This window comes from Ochlerotatus camptorhynchus, unplaced genomic scaffold (genome assembly GCF_037179485.1).
Source record: "Ochlerotatus camptorhynchus isolate MF236.1 unplaced genomic scaffold, CSIRO-AGI_Acam_v1.1 ptg000265l, whole genome shotgun sequence".
NCBI classification, from domain to species: domain Eukaryota; kingdom Metazoa; phylum Arthropoda; class Insecta; order Diptera; family Culicidae; genus Ochlerotatus; species Ochlerotatus camptorhynchus.
Window position 1 is genome coordinate 1,482,081 of NW_027040755.1, and position 23,126 is coordinate 1,505,206.

Consider the following 23,126-nt stretch of genomic DNA (forward strand, 5'->3'; position numbering starts at 1 on the left):
TGATCAGCAAAGGTTTCATGGTTTCAGGTTTCATGTTTCAAACGCATACTTTGTAACCTCTTCTTGTAAGCTACAAGTAAAACATGCCATCATACCATCTTGTGGTTTTATTATTCCGAAAAACATTATTTTAGCTGAAATAAGTATTTGCAACCTTGCTGAAAACCCAGCTCAGGTTAAGGTTCACACTGACAAAAAGTTCGGGTTCGCACCCCGATAATAAACGAATTCGCTATAAGTTGAGAGCCGGCGTAAAGTCCGAGCAGGAACATACTAAAATTTTAAAAAAATTATAAGAGAAGAACATGACTGAATAATTAGTGCGTAATCTGCATATCTGATCTCTTATGCCCAGTCTCGGCTGCTCTGCTCAGTCAAAACACAAACGCGTCAATTTTTAGCGGGCCTACTCTGAGCATGGTATGTTTAGCTTATATCACCATTAAAGGCTAATCACTAGCACTGAAACGACATTTGACCGAATGAAAGTTTATTCAATTGGACATTTGGCCGAATGGGACAATGCAAAAAAAATGGAATATCAATTCATTTTGGAGAGTTTGTTGGCTCATGCCGTTTTTGTTTTTAAGGTGTAGCTACACCGGTGCAGTGGCGCCAATGAGAGTCATTGACAGCTCAACATCATTTGTTTGTAAACTAACGTACACCCGACCACGAATAATGTTGGTGTACGGTGATGTAAAACCGGTGTAGCTTGACTCAGAGTTGTTTTCGAGATTTTTCAGCTTTTAGATTTCTTATCCATTTCGAACATGTTCGGAATTGGAGAAATTCGTCCAATTTTTCATGAATCTTTAGTAGAAATATCCCAGCTATTAATTTTAGTTGTAGAATACCATAGCATTCGAAAATTGACTTATGCAACAAATGTTTGCCGTATTAGCTATTCTGAAGCTAAAATCGTTGGGTTGATATTGTATTCGCTTTCCATAAAACAACGTGGCGATGGGAAGGGGGAATGTCGAGTGTGATTTATAATTAGAATGATCTCAAGCATTTCCAGGCCCAATATAAAAAAAAAGAATTTCAGACTTGACCGTCTCTGGTTTGCATGAGATTTTGCATATTTTTTTTAGTTTTGATCAATCATTCATATATGAGCTAAATTCGGCCTTTTTTAATCTCGCAAAAAAAGTTCTAAATTATGTATTTGATATTTATCAACAAAACATAACTCGAAAACGCCACTTCCAATCACAATAACGTTTAAGACAAAGTTGTAGGAAATAACAATTCCTTTTCAGAAAAATATACACGGTAGAATTTAAAAAAAATCGGTAAAAATCCAACAATGTTTTTTTTTCCTTTGGTTTGTTTTCCGGCGATTTTGTTTTCCGTACTAAGTACCAATACTACCGACGCCAGGAAGGCAGCTCCCACACCTGAACCCTTCCTTTCGATCCATCAACTCATGGACCTGGGACCAACGGCTTTACTTCCCTTCCGAAAATCCCGGCGGCGCCGACTGGGGTTGAACCCAGGCCTGCTGGGATGAGAGCTAATCACGCTTACCACTACACCACCGGATCCGCTTATCCAACAATGTGCTTAAAACTTAAATAACAAAAAAATTACCAACTTGAATATTTTTGGAATATTTTTCATTAAAAAGCTTATGAAAAATGCTACCTTCTGTGAAATTAACAACTGCGGGTAAAGTTTATCAACTATATTAACGCATTTATTTTTTTCTGCAAAATCAATTTCGATAAAAAAATCCTTATAAAAGTCCATCTCCGCTGCGCCACTTGTTAAACAACCTTTCACCGCAAACGGATTGACGCCAAATAACGTCCCACGGCTGCCCTTCAGAAAAGCAAAAATGCCAAACCGCTTTCACCGAGATGACGCAAAAACAACCAACGCCATCGCCATCGACGTCTCAGCCCAGCCCAACCACCCCATCAGAACCATTTCCGATGAAAACGTTCTAAGGTTCGCCCTAAAATGGCAATGACGTCACGTTGTGCGCTACTGAGCCACCCACCATCGTGTAATCATGCTCTCCAAATCGTCAAAATCAACACTAAAACAAGCTCACTCATCCAAGCAAGCTCGCTTTTGAGGATGCCATACCGGGCGTGAGTGGGTTGCTTTGTCGACGTCCTTCCGAATCAATGCATCCGTCGCCGACGCCGCCGTCTTCGTTGTTATAATGACGCCTGCCAGCCTGCCTGTGCGTCCCAAGGAGATTGATTGTGTCTGTGTGTATGTGGAAATGGCTGTTTTTTCCCTTCGTTCTTCTGCTGTGGTAATTTTGATCGGGAGCATCTACCATTATTCTCGACCTGCCAGCCACGTGGGCGGTGGGTGGCAAAAGGTCGGTATCCAAAAAGAACGTTTCATGGTTTGCTGATTTGTGTCTGCGATGGCAAACCCATGTAAAACGCAGCAGGCGGTGGTGCTTTCCAGTGGCACAGACCGATGGAGGAGCTGCACACATTTGGGATACCCCGGGAGCTCCATAGTCCTGCTCCTGAAAGGTAGTAAAAAAGCAGAATGAACGTAGAGCACGTGTAGGCGGGCACATAATCGGCGTGGGCGACAGAACGTCTATGTAGACGGTTCAAGCGAGGCAGACACTCGGGGTGGAAAACGTATCACGTTATGTACTATGTATTACAGTTTCACTAACGCCATGGTCCTTTATCGATGCTACCATGTATAACGCCCACGACCAGACGGCAAAATGTTCGTGTTACCGAACACTAACGTTTTCGGAGGATGGAAGGTATGCTCGTAGGTTTGTGTGTAATACACAGGAAAAAAAATATCAAAACAATTTTCATGAAACCCCATTTGTTATTGTACACACCCACGCGAACTCTGTGCGAGGAGAAAAGGTCCTAGCTTACAACGACCAGAATCCATGGTTTATCCTGTGTTCCGTGGGACGCCCACGCAGCCTTTCGGTTTCAACTCTATTTTTCGTGTTCGCTATAACTGATAAGTACACAAACCGAGCACGTTCTAGCAGGGGGTGACTTGTTTGTGCGTTGGTTGAATCACAGAGTTTCTCTCCTCCACAGAACAAGACTTTGATACTCAGTTGGGCAATCCACCCACACACGAGCTTTAGGTCTGGATGAAAAGTCAATCCCCCAATCGCAATTCGTTTCCGAAAACCATTACATAATGGAAAGGATGAAGACGATGTCGGTCGGTGGCTGTCTGTGGCAGCGTTTTCACAAGAATTTTGCGCATTATGCGAAAATTCGTCTTAATGCTGCTTAACTTCTATTTTTGGAGCTATGCTGCTTCCTCTCGAGAAGGAAAATATGTAATCAAAACATTTTCATAGATGCATTTGCCGTAGCTATCGCCACAGGTACTAGAAAATTCTAACACATCACAGCAATCCTTGAGTTCCATGAATGAGGGAACCTTAGCATGCTTGGTTTATATTTAAAAAAAAAGACATCAATACACAATGAGTCAACCCTAAAGTCCTCTAGTTAAAGTATGGACCAGTGTGGTCAGTTCTACGGGTATATTGCTGATTGCATCTGAAACTGGACTGTCCCAAAAATGCTATGCGGTGGATGCGCAAACCAATTGAAAAACAGTTTGATTAAGACGCAATCGATTATGCTTATTGCAAGTATGCTAAGCTATGCAAACAATCATTGCATTCATTGCGCCGTCTGCGTGCGTTGTTGATCACCTTGCGCTTGACCTAGTAAACATGTTTATTGCATTTGGGATTTCTTAGGAATGTTTATTTGAGACCCGGTGGAAATGCTTGGAATACATTAATGTCATTTTGATTAACAAGTTTGTTTTTCGTTTATGTTGCGCATCGACACTTTTAACGGAAATGATTGCGTCTTAATCAAACTGTTTTTCAATTGGTTTGCGCATCCACCACAGCTAAAAGTGTGATAAAAGTGCACGTTTCCGTCGAATCGTTTTGATGTCTTCGGAGCACTTATTGCTTGCATCATAAGAAATAAGTGCACCGAAGACACCAAGACGATTAGACGTAAACTTGCAGTTTTATCACACTTTTTAATAAGTGAACACGCGCTTATTAGTCCAATTTGGTGTGAAACGCACAATATCTTGGAAAATGGTCATTAAATTTAGCAATAATTAACGCAATGCAAACAAATGTATCTACCTACGGATCCTACTCCATGAAAATCAGTGCATTTTGACAGTTCGATTGGAACAGTTTTTGGCAGACGTCCGTACTTTTACAAGAGGCCTTTAGTCAACCCAGCCTATATAGAACATTACGCCTCTATGCCAAAATGGAGCACCGAGCGCAAAATATATAACTGAATGAAACGCAAAAATCGATATTTGACAGACTTGCTCAGTCTGAGTCGTCCTCCCCGTGCAAAACGTGTTGGTGTATTTGTCTGCTGAATAGGTCTGAATGGCAGACAACCGTTGTCGTATCAAGAATTCATTCAAGGTTTTCCCGATCCCATTATGAACAGGAGAATCTATGACAAATTTTTGAGTGAAATGGTGTGCCATTGCAATTCCCGACTCTTTTGCAAATTCTTCAAAGTAACAGTTTCTTATAAGCTTATGCTCCATCTGGAAAATGAAAACAATGAACGGATGGGCCCCGCTCTCCAATCCCGCTTCCTTTACACCCCTTTCCTTACGCAACATCTCAAGACAAGAGGCGGTGGAGGTGAGCAAGCGTGAAGTTATGCATAAACATGTGGCCATTTCCCGGTGCAACTCCAGAGAGGGCCCCTACTTGGTTATTAGCCATCATCAGCCGTTTCCTGTTTCTGCGCGAACGAGCAGCTCCACAGAAAACAAGCTCCATCGACCAAACAAAGCAACCTCTGCTGGCTGTTGCCACTGGCGGCCGCGTACAGTGAGACAGCAGAAGGGGATTAAATTCCGAAAATCGAATGAAAGAATGACTCCCTCTTTCTCCAGCATTCCTTTCGTTGTTTTCATCACCGTAAATTCCGCCGAACAAAGGGTGTACACACTTAAATCTGAGCACCAAGTTTCGGTGTGAGTGAGCACTCATGGAAGTAAATTTCATATTATTAAAAAAAAAATCCTATCAATGTGCGTGCAATATTCTAGATATATATTTTTTAATTCTGAAAAAAATCATTCGGCATTTTTTTTAAATGGATATTTCTGTGTTTTTTAAGGCGATATCCTTTGATTTTTTTAAAATCTTTAATACATGGGCGAAGCCAAGAGAGGGTAAATGCTAGCTAACTTAGTATCATTAAACATTTTCATTTTTTTTTTAATCAAAGACCTTCGAAAATGGGTACAATATCATTTAAAATGCATTCTTGTGATAATTCCAAGAAAGTTCTATGGAGGATTCGAATAAAATTCTAGGGCGGTTCGGGCTAAAATATCAATGGAATTTTAGGGAGAATTACAAACGAAGTTCTATTGTAATTCAAGGTGGTTTTGAGAAAAAACTCCAATTGTGTCGAGAATTTCAATGAGATATTCTTGGTTCCGAGTAAAATTCCAAAGTGAGGATAGTTCCTAGTCCATTTTATGTTTAATACTTAATTATGGATTTCTGGAGTATTCAGAATAAAAATTCAAGTGGAAATCGAATCCTGACGATCCTTGTATTGGATTTTTTTAGGATAGTTTGATGAATATTCAGGGGATAATTTCAGAGGAATTCTATGCAGAGTTCCGAGAACATTCTGAGATGAATTCCATGGATTTTGAGCTTCGATTATTGTTCCAAAGGAATTCTGAGAAGAATTCTTAGTGAGTTCTTAGAAGAGTCCAAGGTAACTTTAAGAAGAGTTCCAAGGAAATTCATTAGATAATTCTAAGGAAATGCTGAAAATATTGCCATGGAATTTCTAGAAGAACTCCAAAGAAATTCCCAAAATAATTTATGAAAGAGTTCTTAATTAATTCCATGCAGAGTTCTAATGTCATTCTGGCATGAAATCCAAGGGAATTCTTGAAGAGTGTCATGTCAGTTCTGAATGATGTAGGTTAAATGAATGCTTCGGAAATACTTTTACCTATGTATTAGCGTCAGGGGATAAATAAAGTCCTTGAGTGCTCAATTTTTCTATCCTCATGGAATAAAATTAACGCCCAAGGGGCCTCAGACAGCTTAGTCGGTAAAGGCACGGTATAACCAAGTCGGGTTTTTTTTAAGGCTTTATTAAAGAGATTTTTAGCCTTAGGCTAGTTCATCTCTAAAACCAAGTCCGAGACGGCAGGTTAGATTCCCGGTCCGGTCCAGTCAATATTTCGGGTTGGAGGCTATCTCAACACTTCCCTGGGCATGAAGAATTATTGTGCTTGTCACACAATATACAAATTCAACGATGGCATCGACAGCTCTGAATTAATAACTGGGGGAGTGCATCGAGAACACTCGCTACAGAAGCGTGAAGGCAAGAAGTAAAGGAGTTTATTTATCCCAGTGACGGTAATAAGTAAATGTATTACCAACTGAAGCAAATCGATTAACGTACCCCATTCTAGTCATAATTCTAGTACTACACACTTCTAGTACTGAAAGTTTGACAGATAAAATGAGGAGTTAGTGGATTTTCCTATGTTTCGAGGGGTGAATCGACTAGCTTGGGACCGAAGATAGTACCAGAGCTGAGCCAAAAAGTTGAGCACGTTTCTTCGGGACCTACTAGTCTTAGAGTTACCTCTATGGTATTACCGAATAAAATGAATTATGAAGATAAATTTAAGTGACTTCTTGTGAGAGCTATTAGAGAATTGTAGAACAAATCTCAATAATCCTCGAAATTTCGTGAACTACAGTCGAAACTAAATTTATAAAAATTTAATGGGATACTAGAAAGAATAAGAAGGATTATGCAAGAGGAAGCTGGAAATGAAGTTTGATGAAATTGTAGAATGATTCTTAAGAAAATTAAAAAAAAAACAAATCCTCTAAATAGTTCCAAACGAATTTCAAGACAATTCAGGCATTGAATTTCATGAATATGAAGACAAAACCAGGAATTTGAGACGTTGAAAATTGTTTGCGAATAAATTGTACAGAAACTCATCATTCTGAGAGTTTAGAAAATTATAAAGCTCTTCGAACTCTTTATCATGTAAATGTATACCACGTTCACACTACAGCCTATCTTGCATACTAATTCAGGCCTCTACTGTTTGGTAATTTAAATCAGTTTAAAATTCATAACCTTGAAAATTTAATACCGAATTTTTCAGCTGTTCAAAACTCCGGTAAAATTTTACTGACAACGGTGATCTGAATGCAATACGTATCAGAATGCACATTCGGTTTTCACTGGAAATAATATGCATGACGTTTGATATAAAGAACCGGGAAAACCGGAAATCGTAATCAACCGGGAATCGGGAATTTTATTGGAACCATAATTTTTTGTAGATTCATATAATAATCGCATTCTATTAATCAAAATTATTAGTCGAATAGCTCAAATATTTGATTGAGAATAATTCCAGCTCAAATTTTTTAACTTTTATATAGTATGGGATACTGAAAGGTAAGTCTGAGATCTCAATTTGTTAAGTTCAAGATCATGAAAATTATCCAAATTGATACCAGTGAGAATCCCAAACAATTTCTTAGCCTCAGACACGTGATATTTTGTAAAATTTGCAATTTTGAAAATTTTAAGATGTCCGATGTCCGGTATTTTAGATATGTTTGTTAATTTTAGAACCTTGAAAACTGTTCATGTCACAGAATCTACCAAATTCCTCCATGGTTGGAATTTTGAATGTACGTTCGGTGTATAGATTATCGCATAATCTAACTGTTATACTTTTCAGAAATGTCTAGTCCCACAGTTTTCTTAGACAAGGATATTGGTAAATTTCTTCGGAATCACGCACTACAAATTATCTCCAAAACAGTCTTGGAATTCTGTGCAGAACACTTTAAAAAATTCCCTCCATCAAACTCTTTAAATTCACTCTACAATTAATTCTAGTGAGAATTTGCTTCAATTTCTCTTCATAATTATCTTTGAAATTCATTTGAAATATTCTTCAAAAAAGGCTTGCTTTGCTCTTTGCATTAAGATAATATTCTCCCAGAATTTCTTTGGAATTTACTTTAGAATTGCAAGGCAATTTTCCTGAAAATTCCTTTGAAATTCTTTTCAAAATTCCCTTAAAATAATCTTATAAATGTTATTGAAAGTTACTTGGAACTCTCCTTTGAATTCCCTTGCAAACTTCTTCAAAACATCCTGGTACGCTATTCCGAATATCTTTGGAAATATACTAAAACTTCCCTGAGAGTTAAACTGTTTAAAACCCTCTCGGGAACACTCTTTGAACTTTTAGGGATTTCCTTGAAACTAGCTTGAAATTTTACAAATATATAGCTGTATTCAGAATAAGATTCCTCTGGATTTACTATGGATGTTGGAGCTCTCTTCAGAATTATTCTTTTTGAAGTCATTGATTGATTGATTGATTGATTAACATTTAAAGTACTGTCAACCGCAGGGGATCATTTTAAGTATGTCGTAGATTTAATTCACTTAGAATTCCCTTCGAATGCCGAAATTCCTTTTCATTCCCTTAAGTTCTCCTTAAAAATTTCTTGAAACACAACTCAAACTTACCTGGAAATTCTAGTCAAATGCCTTAGTCAACCTCCTTCAGGAGTTCCCGGCGACAAACCAGCGTTCGGCTGAAAGTCTCCTTAATAAAGATAACTAAATGCCTCAGTCATCAGAATCCCCTTAGAATTATTGCCCTGCAATTCTCCTCAAACCTCATTTGACGTTCACATCAAAACTCTCTTGACAGTATCTCAATGTGCTAAAATCCTTAAATGATGTCCAAATACGAAAGTAAAGATTTTTTTTTATTAGATAAGAGATCTAGAAAATTACGCTGAATTTTTACATTTTTAAAAGTTACCTCTTTAAGTTTTTTCAATATAGTCTTAACAAAAATTATAATCCGTGATCTGAAATGTTATTCCGATGATCTCATTGGTTTCTGAAATAATTTCTAAGTTCAATCTATAACTTGATCATAGAACTTCTTTTTATTAAGTCTTATACCCATTCGACTCTGTTTTTATGAAAAATATTTCTAAAACTCAGACTGTAGTATGAACGGGATTTAAGGCCCTGGTTCATTATTTTCCTTAAAGATGCAGTATTCATGGTCGCAAATCTTGAGCGAATATGTCAAACCTTTTTCACTTGAGTGATTAGAAATCGTCCATACAGCAATCAAATATGAGCTGTTTCCCTGCATATGGTCGTACCGTTCAATAAAAATTACTGCCCTAGCCTAGAGCGACCGAAAAGTTTTATTTCGAAAAATGAATTTGTATTGAAGATTGTATTGAAATTAAACTTTTGGACATCTTATATTGCCAATTCAGAGAAAAATTAGCATTTGGCTTCAGATTATCAGCTTAAAAAGCATACTGTGGCTATCAGTTGCGTCGAATTACCTTCCCTGAAACGGTAATCATTTTAGAGAATTGTATTTGTTATATGTTTTTGATTTAAATAGCCATAAAATTCCCCAATGAAACCTCAATGAAATGAAGTTTTTTTTATGATTGAATGATTGATAATTCAAGAAGTTAAGCTAAGCTCAGTTTTCTTTATTAATGAGGCTTTCAGCCTGGGGCTGGTTCGCCTCCACATTTCAAGAAGTTTTATTGGAAAATTCAAAAAACGCCTCTGGGCTTTGTTTGTGTCATTTATGATTTACTTCTCAAATTCAACGAGCCTCCAATATTCGGGTGCAACAGACAAACAATTTGACAGAACAGACCACTGGTTTTTGAACAGTCCATCTTCAATGGGCCATTTTTCATTTTTCCATGGTATTATAACCGAAATTTAGTGATCATATTTTGGTGTGTTCAGTCTGGACCAACATAGCTAACTAGCATCCAGCAAGGCTGAAAATATGGGATCTTTGACCCTGAAGGTCGTGTCGTCGTTGCTTGATTACACAGCCTGGCACACTGCGTTGGTTGGCTCAGATTAGACCTACGGCAAAGCCGATACGAATGGGAAAAGTAAAACAAAAAGTTAGCCTCTGAGAAATGTATAACAATAGATGAAATGGTCGTAAAAACTAGATTTATACAAGTGAATCACACACCGGAGCGAATGTTGCGCAGGGAAGTAGCAATCTAGTTGGCGCTGCCGCTGCTCTCGACGGTGGCGTTGCATGGAAACGGAAGGAAGAAAATGAATGAAAACGGTCATCATCATCGCACAGTAGGTATGCGTGTTTGGAAGGAACGAAAGAAGGCAAGCTCATTCATTAAACTTTTATCCCGGTGCAATGTTTTGTTGTTGCTCGGTTATGCTTATGCTTATGGGAAATGCATGTCGATTTTAACGGTGAGCTCACATTATAGTGCTTCGCTAGGAATTTGGCCCGCACATATAACACTAAGTATGAATTCCTTCAATAATAGATTATATCAATGAAACTATCTTGAATGGGTATGAATAATAAATTTATTTTATGAATGAAAGGAAGCATCAGTTTCGTATGCTTGCTCTATTCTCTTAGCATCAGTTATGTACCAACAGGATAGAACTGGGAGCGATATTCGCTCCCTTGTTGTATGGTGTTTTACTCGCTGAGAGAGCAACTAAACCAAGTCTATCACTCAACCTATTTTAAACATGATTCAAACGAATGATTCTTAACAAACAATGCATTCTATCGCGATGACAGAATAAAGTTGGTCTAATTTCAACGCACACTGCGATCGTTCGTAATTTCTGCACTAAGCTTCAATAAATTTATTCAATCGAGAGCAATGAAAGCACTACGCCCACTTGAAACTTAAGAGTAATGCCACTTACAAAAACACTTCTGCCTCTTTTCGATCTATCTACCGCCGGCAGCCCACGCAACGTCATTTTTTCATGTAACTTATGTTCTATTCTGCTCTTATATTTACGTGACGCAATTTTCTACCCCCACACGTTACCCTTGTACCGGCAACTCTCTCTCTTCCGTAAAAGGTAGAGCTGCACACACTTCCATTTCTTGGAAAATAAATGGAAAGCTGCGAAGGGTTTTCTTTCACACCCACGCATTTCCATCCAGCGAGCAAGGCAAAACATATACAGAATTCACCGAATATCATTTATCCCTATCATCCTCCTCGCGGTTACCCCCAAAACACGTCTCCTGTCCCGTTTTCAGCAACTGCGGTAGCCTTCTTCGATCACTAATACAATGTTTTTTTTTTCTTCTACCGTTTACTTTCTCTTTCACATGCCCCAACTCGTGAACGTGCGTGAAACATTCAACAACAACAACAACAACAACAACAACGATGACGCCGAATCCTTGGTGCCTACTGTGATGATGCTACTACTACTACTACACCTTTCCACCCTGGCCAATTGCGTAGGTGGCTATGCGAACTTTCGGCAATCGTTTCCGGAGTGGTGCGAGGATGAAGTCATCAACGCTAACCTGCAGTCTGGATGTGCCGCTACCGAACAACTGATGGGATTGAGGTGAGAGCTTCCGTACTACGGTGGTGTCCTTTTTCAGGAAACTTTAGTTCGTGTCCGCCGGTGTTGGTGAATCGTTTTTCGAAAATTGTCGGTAACTCAAATTCAATTCGGATCGAGTGCGAAGAATTGAAGAAAAAAAATTGCGTGAAAGTCATTACAGTCTTTTGGCGGTGTAGTTATGGATTGGCTGTGAGATGAAGCGCTCCATTGTTACTCGACACTGATGATCTATTATGCGAATGCAACCTTTCGAAGGCAAATTACCCGCGAGTGCACCATCTGCCTACGACCAAAGCCATAGCAACCGTTGGAAAAGGTTATACGATGTTTGCTAATATATAATAATTACCTTGTGTGTAGTGTTAGTTAGGTCTTCCATTGCAAATCCCACCCGTTCGAAATAGGGAGCTGTTTGAACTGTAATTTACCGAAGTGTGGAACATGACATATCATGTGGTGGACGTATACAGTTCGTAATCAGCGATGTAGTGAAAAATCGGAATCAGAAAACCAGCCAAATTAAATTTATTGGATTTGCGGCGCCGGTGGGGTAGTGGTAACCGTGATTGCATCTCACCCCAGCATGCCTGGGTTCAATCCCAGTCGGCGCCGCCGGGATGTTCTAAGGCATAACATCTCTGATCACGCCTTCCTTCGGAAGGGAAGTAAAACCGTTGGTCCCCGGTTCATGAGTTGATGGGTCGATAGGTAAGGGTCCAGGTGTGGGAGCTGCCTCCCTGGCGTCGATAGCATTGGTTCTCAGCACGGAAAACAAGATCGACGGAAAACTAAACAAGGGAAAACAATATTGGATTTAGGTTAAGGAAATCCTTTGGAAGCATGAAATTCATTCTAATTTTTACAAAAATATAGCAAACTATTAAATTAAATACAGTCTGAAACATATCTTACGTAAGGTGCTTTCAAGTTTCTTACACGATTTTTCAGACTATCAAATTAAAGTTTTCCACGTAAAACTACACACTAGATCACTTTCATATTTCAACAATGATATGTCTGGTGTGATACAATTTTCTGACAAATAACTTATGTTTGGTTGGGTCCTCAACCATTTAACCAACACCCAACTAAAAACACCTCATCGAGAAATCCCCCATTAAGTGCAAGATGACTTTTATAATTATTCGACTCTTACTTGTGACAGATGCTTCAAACGCCCAGTAGCGTCCTATAAAAAGGAAAATACTTCTACTGTTAATATTCAAATATTTTAACAACATAGGCGGTTCATGTCTTTGGTAAAGTTGTTCAGTAGACTTTTACCTCGGTCCTGGTGCGCATTTAGCTAAGTGGTGCTAGTTCATAGAGAAATGTCAGTTTCGTCATTATTTTGTGGACATTCGAACGCAGTTTTTTCGTTTAAAATTGAAATTCTGTCAATGAAAATGTATTTACTGCGTTTCGGTAGGCAGGGATGGAAAACCATTTACATTCATTTGCCCCTAACTTTTTTCAGCTATAGAATTCCGCAAAATAGTGTATCAAGCTTTGGTAGGTTTTAACTACATCTTTTGTGAACAATTCAAATCTGTATCTCTTTTGCATGATAAACCAGAGCGATCAAAACCCACCGTTTATAAGTGATTGTAAATAGCATTCACTGAAAAACAAGAGCATGTTCTGCCAGCTCTAGTTCGGCATGCATAATAGATTCAGATTTTAGTTATGGACAGAAGTTGTAGATAATATCAAAAGCTACAAAAGCTTCATACATTATTTTACGGAATTCTGTTGATGAAAAAAGTTAGAATTTTCCATCCCTGCCGGTAGGCAAGTAGAATGCAATGAACACATTTTCATGAACCTTAAATCAAACAGACAACCCGGCAAATGTTTGAGATGTCGTCACTCTCTTTACAGGTACTCTAACTCGGACATGTTTTGAATACCCCTTGGAAACTGATATTGAGTGTCTAATATTCTGGTATACTTCGGGAGCCCCCCAATCTAATCTCTAATCTAACACCAACACAGCCAGTTCTTGAAAGCATCCTAGAAAATGATGGATATACCTCCATCATTTTTCTTGTCTATTTGATATATGATTCACATCGAAGATGCATCACACATATCAAAACGGCCAGGCCTACTGTGCAGCATTTAAGGGGCAAGATGATTCAGAAAACATAGGGCCTATTTATATCGAAGATTTAAACACGATGCTTCAGAATCCAATAAATGGAAGAAACGTAGACATCTCGTACCGTACGTTCCGATTTTGGTAATTATATGAAGCATCAAAGCTAGAAAGGTTAAGTGATGCTCCATTTTCTTCTGACGGTTGGGACATGAGCACCAACTCTTGTCCTAGCCTTTAATGACTTATTGCTATAGCGCCATTACTCGCTTTCTGAAAAGAGAAGAGGGGAAAGGAAAAGGAGAAGAACAAAGGGAAAAGGATTATGTAAACTCTATGAACATAAACAATATTTTTGATTTGAAATATACAATATAGAAATGCATAACGGCGGTGGTCACTACCCGAGTCTTGTCACTATTATGAAGTCATAAAAAGTAACAAGAACTAAAATGTGATCCTTTGATTACTGGAAAATCCTGATTATCCAGTTTGAAGTTGTCACGACTAGGGTTCGGTGGTAGATCTTATACCAGTAACGCACAACAAAAAGGTGATCTCCCAACGTTACTGGTTTGAAAAGATAAAAATTTACAAAATGGAACGAACTCACCAAGTTTAGCCAATTGAACCTGAAGGCAGCTTGACATGTGTTGATGTAGAAGTCCAAATTGTAGACGAAACTTGACGAAGATCAACATGAACTAGTCCGATTTATGGTAGTTGAACGGAATGTCTTCCCTCGATTTGAGATAAAACATGTTAAGATGTATGTAGTCAATTTTTGATGCATGCTTAAAAATAATTTATTTTACACGTGACGGAATCCATCTTTGACATAAAAGATGAGCCGTAAACAAACATGTCATGTAATACCCCGAGACTGAAAACTTCATTGCTCGCCGAAAAGTACGTTTGATTGAGCTATATTTCGCGTCTGTTATGACTCAAATTTATGTCAAAATTGACGGTCGTATGTGTCGCTCTTAGAGCACCTAAATTTACATTAATTTGTCTAAGTGTATGTGCATTGGCAAGCCTTTTCGTGGCCGATTGTCAGGTTCAGCAGAAATTTCACATTTTGTGAGGATGTTTGAAGACTTACTGAAATTTAAAAGACTTCTGAAGTCTCTAATGAAGACTTTCGAAGGCTTTTTTTATTGTATGCAGACATGTGAAGATTTTTCCTATGGAATTGAAGACCTTTACTTCATATTTAGAGTTCCTTCTTGAAAATGTTGATTTTGCATAATGTAATCAAGGGCACTTGACTTCACTGAAATATTCGATTTGCTGGAAATCTTTTGAATACTTCCTGATCAACCTGCAATTTTGGGAGAAAATCTTAGGAAAGTCCCGTCAACTTTCTACGAATATTCCTGAATATCTGGACAATTCCTGAAATTAAACGAAATTCCCAAACCTTCCAGGAACTTCATTGAGCTTTTTTCGTGCATGAAATTTACCGCCTTTACTCTATGTAATGAAATAGTTTCTGTTTTTACCAATAGATGTCACCATTCATTTGTAAATTATTTTGATCATTATGTTATTATCTTCAAGTCTTATGTACAGTAAATAAATAAACAATACAGCATCATCTGCCTCCACCATGGCAGGACGGTCAAAATATTACATTGATAATCGTATAAATGGTAAAAACGTATAAAATCGGGTCCCATCCGTGCGTGAGCAAGCTTTTTAAGTAAGTCCTCTGATAACTAAGCTGCTATGATGTTCCTCAGTTCTAATAAGTTTGCTGATCTTCTACGAAGTTCCCTGAACTTCTACGAAGTTTGCTGGGCTTTTAATAAGTTTTTCGAGCTTCTACAAAGTTCCGTGAGCTCTTTTTTTTTCCTTTGGTTTGTTTTTTCCGTCGATCTTGTTTTCCGTGCTGAGCACCAATGCTACCGACGTGCCAGGAAGGCAGCTCCCACACCTGGACCCTACCTATCGACCCATCAAACTCATGAACCGGGGACCAACGGCTTTACTTCCCATCCGAAGGAAGGCGTGATCAGAGATGTTATGCCTCAGAACATCCCGGCGGCGCCGACTGGGATTGAACCCAGGCCTGCTGGGGTGAGAGGTAATCACGCTTACCACTACACCACCGGCGCCGTTACTTCCTTGAGCTCCTTTATATGATTTTTTTCAAAGTTTCTAGAATTACTTCGTAATTCTCTAAAAATCTACAAAGTTCCCTGAACTAATTTGTAGATCGCTTCACTTCTACGGAGTAATGTAATTATAAAAAAAAATCTATTTTCAACGAAGTTCCCAGTAATTTCGTGAACTTTCTACCTGAATTTTCTACTAAGCTACTAAAGTTTTACGTAGTTCCCTGAAGTTAAAGTGTCCCTGAGTTACCCGAATTTCGAAAAAATATGCTGAACTTACCTGTAGTTCGTATATTTTTCACAAAGTTCTCTCAACTTCTACAACATTTGCTGAACTTTACAAAAATCTAGGCAATCCTACGAAGTTCACTGAACTTCTTCTAAGTTGGCTGCACTTTTAGATAGTTTCTACACACTCAATCTAGCTCGGTCAAAAGTCAATTAACTCGGCATTTACTCCGCAAAATATCTGTTTGTTAGCTGAGTCTCGGCAATTTTAAAGTAAAATAAATTTCAAAACTATTCGGTTGTTGGAATCTCGGCAAAATCCGCTTTGACGTAACTGAATCTTTGAGACCGTATGACTCTCATCTTCTCCTCAGTGACTATAATCAGCCTAATCTTGTTTGGGTGAACGCTACTAGCGGGTATCTGTTTCCTGATCCATCAGAGTCCAGATTTTCTACAGGAAGCTCCTGTCTTGTCGATGGGATATCTTCGATGAATCTGGAACAAATAGACGGCATCGAAAACAGCACAAACCGTATCTTGGATCTTATTTTCACCAATACAGAGGCTGTCTCGAAATGCACCTCGAAATTGAAACTGATTTGTTCCATCCAGCTCTTGTTGCCAATTTGCTTCTTCCTCAACCTGTGAATTACGCCGAACCCCCGGATGGCTTGGTGTTCAATTTTTACAAAACGGATTTCGATTCACTGGATCATGTTATTGCTGACATTGATTGGACGCAGGTTCTGGCCGTCGACATTGATACTGCTGTTTCATCGTTTGCTACCACATCGACCCAGATACAGTTCCGTCGTTTTCTTGCCCAGCTGCTGGACCTGATGAAATTCCTTAAATTGTATTGAAGAGATGTGCTAACTGTTGCTCCTTTGATAATTATTATAAATAAGTCACTATCACAGGAAAATTTTCCAGAGCTGTGGAAAGAATCCATAATGTTCCCTATCCACAAAAAAGGGACAGGCGTGATGTCACTAATTATCGTGGTATTACCTCATCATGTACTGGCTCCAAACTTTTGGAAATCTTAGTGGGCGATGTGCTTTTTCATGCAGTAAAATCGATCCTTCCATCTGATCAGCATAGATTTTTCAAAGGAACACTAATCTCGTAGAGTTTTCGTCGTGTTGCATCAAGGCTATTGAGATTGGGGCACAAATTGACACAGTCTACACAGACCTCAAAGCAGCTTTTGACAGTGTAGATCACCATCTACTGCTGGCTAAGATCAGTCGACTAGGAGCTTCTTCACTCTTCACTGGTTGGCTGAAGTCTTATTTGGTAAACAGACAACTCACTGTCAAGCTTAGATCATCGCAGTCCTAAATCTTCTCTACCAGGTCAAGCATTCCCCAAGGAAGTAATCAATGACCATTACTGTTCTCAATATTGTATTAGACTTGTACATGCGGACGACCGTAAGATCTTTATTATCGTCAAATCCATTGAGGATTACCGGGAGCTACAGATGTTAATTAAGCTATTTGAGAGCTGGTGTTCTATGAAACAACTGGCAATTGTCAGTCAAATTGCAATCAGCGTACAATAGTGTAGTGTCATCTCCCTCACACGACGGAAATCTCCAATTCACTGGATTTGTTTTATTGTGTTATTGTTGTTTTAAATCAACAGGCTGCATGAAGCCCTAATGATGTTAACCTTATTAACTATATAACTTGGATTTATGAGATTTACGGTTCCCCGATCGAGCGAGTTAGCGTGGTGAAGGATCTTGGAATTGTTCTAGACTCACAGCTTTCATTCAGAGATCATTACTCGAGCATTATTGAAAAAGGTAACAGGAATTTGGAATTTAACGCTCTAGTTCGTTCGGTTCTAGAAGCTGCTTCAATCGTACCTATGGGGCCCGTATGCACACACTTGGATCAACAGGATTGAAGCAATCCAATCCCGGTTTAGTAAATTTGCGCTGAGATATCTTCCTTGGCGTAACTCTGCCTGCTTGCCACCGTATAAAGATTGCCGTAGGTTGCTCGGAATGGAAACGCTTCAACAAGGGCGAGACTCCGCCAGAGCTTGGTATGTTGCTAAGCTGCTACTTGGAGACACGCATTCATCCCAAGTTCTTGGACAGGTCAATCTGAACGTGTCAATTTGACTTAAGATATTGGTCTAGCACTGAATTTCACTTCCGACACTGTTATTCGTAATAAGGGGGATATCAGGTGGTAAGGCTCCCGAGAAGCACACTTTCATCACAATAAGTTACAGCAACTTGTTTATGACTGAAATAAGTCGTATATAAGTTTCTACAATTGATTTGTGACAAGCGTGCTACTAGGGCTTTGACATTGCTATTCATATGAATATCACTAGGGAAATGTTGAAAATCTTATCCCAAATTAACTTTTTTGTATAACCGTTGCATTGTTTTAATATTAGTGGTGAGTTTTCTAAAGATCGGTACTCGATTAACTGGCGTATATAAGAAAAAAATGAAGCAGAACATTGAATATCAGTGGTCCCTTTACGATGTCAATGTCCTTTGCGCACTGACATTGAGAGGAAGAATATTGATATTCTAACTGTGTGAACTGATCCGACATCAGGTCGCTAGTGAAATTCAGCATTTTAAGGGTATTGATATTGATATTTTGCAGCACTGGCTAGCAGTGTTCTTCAGATCGAGAGAATTTTTAAGACTTTGTTTTGGCACAATGGGAATTCAACTTTAGGTATTATATGTTTGATTTTTTCCCATTCTGCTAGTATTTTTAAAAGTCGTTTGAAAGTCTTCAACTTGTCTGTGTAAGATGTATTTTGTTTGTTGACTTATGCTAACTACTTGTCAGATGGATTCAAATAAATAAATAAATAAATAATGTCAGTGTGTACGGAGTTTTCCCATCCAAAAGACAGTTGCAGTCAGCTGATTTTTTAGTTTACCGAGAGGTTGTGTCGGTTTGCAGTAGAACTGACAGATCTTTTCCATTTAAAATAGGTTTGTTTATGATCTAATCCTTCATCAGTAACACCTGATCATTCACACACTCACTGTGAATCATCTATTGACGATTTTTTAATATTGTTTTACTCATGTCTAAAAAACCAAAATTGACCGCATTATGAAAACTGGTCAGGTTTCGACCACTTATAACTCTGTCAATAGCGGATGGATATTAATTCTTAACAAGAAAATCGATTTGAAATTTTTCTACGAAACTGCTAAAATAAACACTTTATCAATTTTCAGTAGGTCACTATTGAAAATTAAACAAATGTCCAACTGTTGCAATGGTGATCGAAATTATCACCGATTGCCAGCAAAAAAGTGGTTTCCCTAACACAGTTGCCTAATATTGATATCGAGCACGTAATCCTACGTCAAATCTACGGTCTTGTCTTGGATACAAATTCTAACTTTTTATTCTAAAATTACTATCCATTAAAACCCGGAAGGCAGCAATAGATCAACTGTTTGACATTTCTTATGATTTACTGAACTTCTAGCAATTTTTTTCGACTTGTCGAAAGTATAGTAAAATATAGGTTTGTTGCAAACAGTTCAACAATCCATTTTTCTGGAACTCAATTTCAAAATTTGGTGTAACAATATTTCATATTGTTTGAAAGGTTCCGAAGATTTACTTAAAACTTTACTTTCACGCCCGCTAATTCAAACAGTGCTGATGTAGAGCTAATATGAAAATTTAAAGCCCTATATCAGCTATTATCGGGTTATTCGTGGGCTTGGTGGTTACTTGGGAACTCAACTCTAATGACCTCTACTTGGCCTATGCATATTAGGGTGGTTTAAAATATCGATTTTGCTCGACCAGGCTCAATCGATTCTAAATCAGCTTCTGATCATTCTCCCAACATTTGAATTTATTTGAATCGCTAACTATCCTAACGATGAATAACTAATTATCCTAACATTCAATTAAAATGCAGTCGTCAGCAAAGTTGTAGCTGGGAAAATTTCCCATCAGAACAAGTAGCAAACTTTTCCGTAGATTATTACGATGAGAAAAAAACGTTCACTTTTCTCATAGTAACTCCCATATAAACTTCAAAGTGTCAGTGCAGTATCAGTACATATCCAAATGAGCTCGAATTTTGGGAGAATTACCAGGACCAGATTTGAAAGCGATTGAGCTTGGTGGAGCAAAATCGATATTTTGAACCACCCTAATGAAGATGTATGCCTTTTCTCCAATGACGTTTCCAAACCCCATTGAACAATATCGCAACTAACGATTGTTCTCATTCCATCTTCTCTTCACCAGATCGCTTCGCATATCGATTCCGTTCTCGGACTCGGCCTGCAGCAGCAGTACCGAGTCGTCCGACTGCGAAAGTACAACGAACTATCTCGCCGAACCGGTCAACGTCGAACCGGTCGAGATCATGTCCGGCCTCTTCCTCGGCAACGCTTCCCACAGCGAGGATCTCAAATCGCTGAAAAAGTACAATATAAAGGTAAAATTTCCCCTAATCAAATTGTAGATGAATGAATCCAGTTTCTAATGAGGCGTTTCTTTTCGATTCCAGTATATTTTAAATGTTACACCAGACTTGCCAAACGTTTTTGAGCGCGATGGACATATAAAGTATCTACAGATACCGATTACCGATCATTGGTCCCAGGACGTGGCCGGGCATTTTCCCAATGCAATAAAGTTTATAGGTAAGACGATCGAAAGGCGGTTTTGTTTGAAGTGGTGTATTTTCAACTGAATCTTTCTCAATTCCAGATGAGGCCCGTTCCAAGGGTGTCGGTGTGCTAGTTCACTGCCTAGCGGGTGTCTCCCGATCGGTGACAGTGACGCTAGCTTACATCATGTTCGCCAGGACACTCAGTTTGAACGATGCATTTTCCCTGGTGAGAGCCCGCAAGCCAGACGTTTCGCCCAACTTCCACTTCATGGAGCAGCTGCATACCTTTGAACGTCAACTGAACCTGGACGTCAGCCATCGGGCAAAATTGCTTCCTGCTGGCTGCTCATCCGCCTCGACGCCTTCCTCATCGTCCATCAGTGGTGCATTTCCTTCCTCCAGTGGACTGGGTCTGCAGCGCAATTTATCCGGAGATCAACCTCCTGGATCGCAAGACCGAGGTGGGTCCGGTTCGGGCCCACGGACCCACATGGGAAAGTACAGCTGCACCTGCTTCGAAGTCGAATGCAAGTGCTCCCAGGCGGCCATCGAACTGCTAGGGCCATTTAGCAGCGGCATCTCACCGGATTCCGGCATCGAGTTTGACCGGTGGACGCCCAGTAGTAATACACCTAAATGAGGTTTTGCCGTAGAGAAAACATTCACTCTTCCAGACCCGATCCAACTGCCAACCGAATCAACGTCTTCGATTGAACCCCCAATGTGGCCGACTTCCGAGCAGTAGATTGCAGAAGCCATGCGCACCAGGTCAGGATCTGAAAGAGATAATGTTTGCTCTACACAGCCATACAGAGAAAGAAAATCAAAATCAGGTTTGTCTAACCCTCACACACGCCGTTTTTGCAACAAAAAAGCAGATTTTAGTGTAATCAATTGATGTTGGATTGCTTAAAGGAATCCATTTAGAGGAAAAACAAACCATTGTTTTTGAATGTGTGACAGGAAGGGAGCAAATTCCTTCCGAGCACAAACTTTAGAAAACAATCCACGTGGCAAGCCATGACCAAGCGCTCATATGGGTTGGTGTTGGACAAGCTGAGCACAGTCGACTCAACGGTCACTACGCAACGGCAATTTTACTCAGCAACCATGTTTGTTTTTGGAGCGCTTCTCGGGATCCACGTGGATTTTGTGTTGTTTTCATTATTAGACATTGAGAGACGTACAGTCAAATAACAGTTTTTTGGATCCAAAATTTATCTTGACGCAACTGAGTCAGGTCAAAATAATTAAAATTTTAATGAAATTGAAACGCAATTTGTAACACTGAAAAAGTTTTTTTTTTCTAAAACCCCAAATACCAACCAGTTAAATGAGCCGAGTTTTAAAGAAAAAGCTTAAAACATATGTCTAAACATGAGCAAAGCCGGAAAGGGCGACAATTTATCGCTATATTTGTATTACATAAGACGCAAACTGCAGGTGCGATTTGCGACGGAAAAAAAAACTAAAGCAAGTAAACTCAAACTATTAAAACGTGAATTAGAACGCTTTTCAAATTCAACTAGCAAAATTCAAGATGCGCAAATTTTCACCACACATTTGCGGAATGTACAATTTACTAAGGGATTACGTTAAGTCGAGATGATTTAATCTGAATGAATAAGAATCTTTGAACACGGATTACATTTATTATTAAAGTAACTTATGACGATGAATTAAAGTTTAAAACTATACGGAAACATGGAAATGACGGAGCCAGGTAATTTTAGTTCTCTAACAAAATCTTTTATTTATGTTAATTTTTATTCTCGATTATTGAATTAATCCAGCTGCTGCCAATGGTAGGCAAGCGGCTAGCGCCAAAATCAAAAACAAATTACGAAGAAAACCAGTTGATTAGATGTTTATTGATTAACAGTGTACAATTAAAACTGCAAAACAAAGCAAAGCCATTACAAAACAACTAAACGGTAACTGTTGGTTTTACACAAGTTGATGCGAGAACAAAAGTCTAATGAAATCAATTCTAATCAACTCAAAACAAAACAACTCATTAAAACAAAACACAAAGCAAGTCACAATGTACACTAAAACAAGGAATCGCAGAAAACACACACAAATACTTTCACACAAAGTCTAAATGAAATTGTTCCCGCGTACTACATAGAGTATAACACAAAGTAAAAAAATAAACAAAAGAAGAAAAACTAAACATCCGAGCAGGCAGGACTCGACTTTTTTCCAATAACTTTACAGGATGCTATGTGGACTACTATGGAAGGAAACACTATAGAAATATATTCATGATATTTATGTCAATAGTAAGTTTCGCGTGAAGTGCAGATTATTGTCATTATCATCCGAACATCCCTCGATTAGCTATTAGCTTACAAATAGATTTTTTTTTTAATCCGACGACTAGTAAACTAATCTAAAAATATGTGTTGGTTCCAAAAGTGCTCAAAGAACAAGTTGAGAACTGGCGCAAAGTTCCAGATGGGATATTGGGTAATTGCATTGTTTGTTTATTTTTTAATTTATTCTGATGAATGCTGGCGTGGAATAGGGTAGAGAACAACTTCGGCCTAA

At 38.7% G+C, this 23,126-nt stretch overlaps 1 protein-coding gene across 1 annotated transcript in view; it reads left to right on the forward strand.

The window, feature by feature from the left end:
• The window catches only part of Mkp3 (Mitogen-activated protein kinase phosphatase 3), a 44,114-nt gene extending 21,252 nt beyond the window's left edge, over nt 1-22,862 (forward strand). The window contains exons 2-5 of the mRNA XM_065227026.1: nt 11,378-11,486; nt 20,204-20,396; nt 20,469-20,604; nt 20,672-22,862. Coding sequence (XP_065083098.1) covers nt 11,378-11,486; nt 20,204-20,396; nt 20,469-20,604; nt 20,672-21,213 — 980 coding nt within the window. The 3' untranslated portion in view covers nt 21,214-22,862. The remainder of the gene's footprint in view (nt 1-11,377; nt 11,487-20,203; nt 20,397-20,468; nt 20,605-20,671) is intronic.
• The last annotated feature ends 264 nt before the right edge of the window (nt 22,863-23,126 follow it).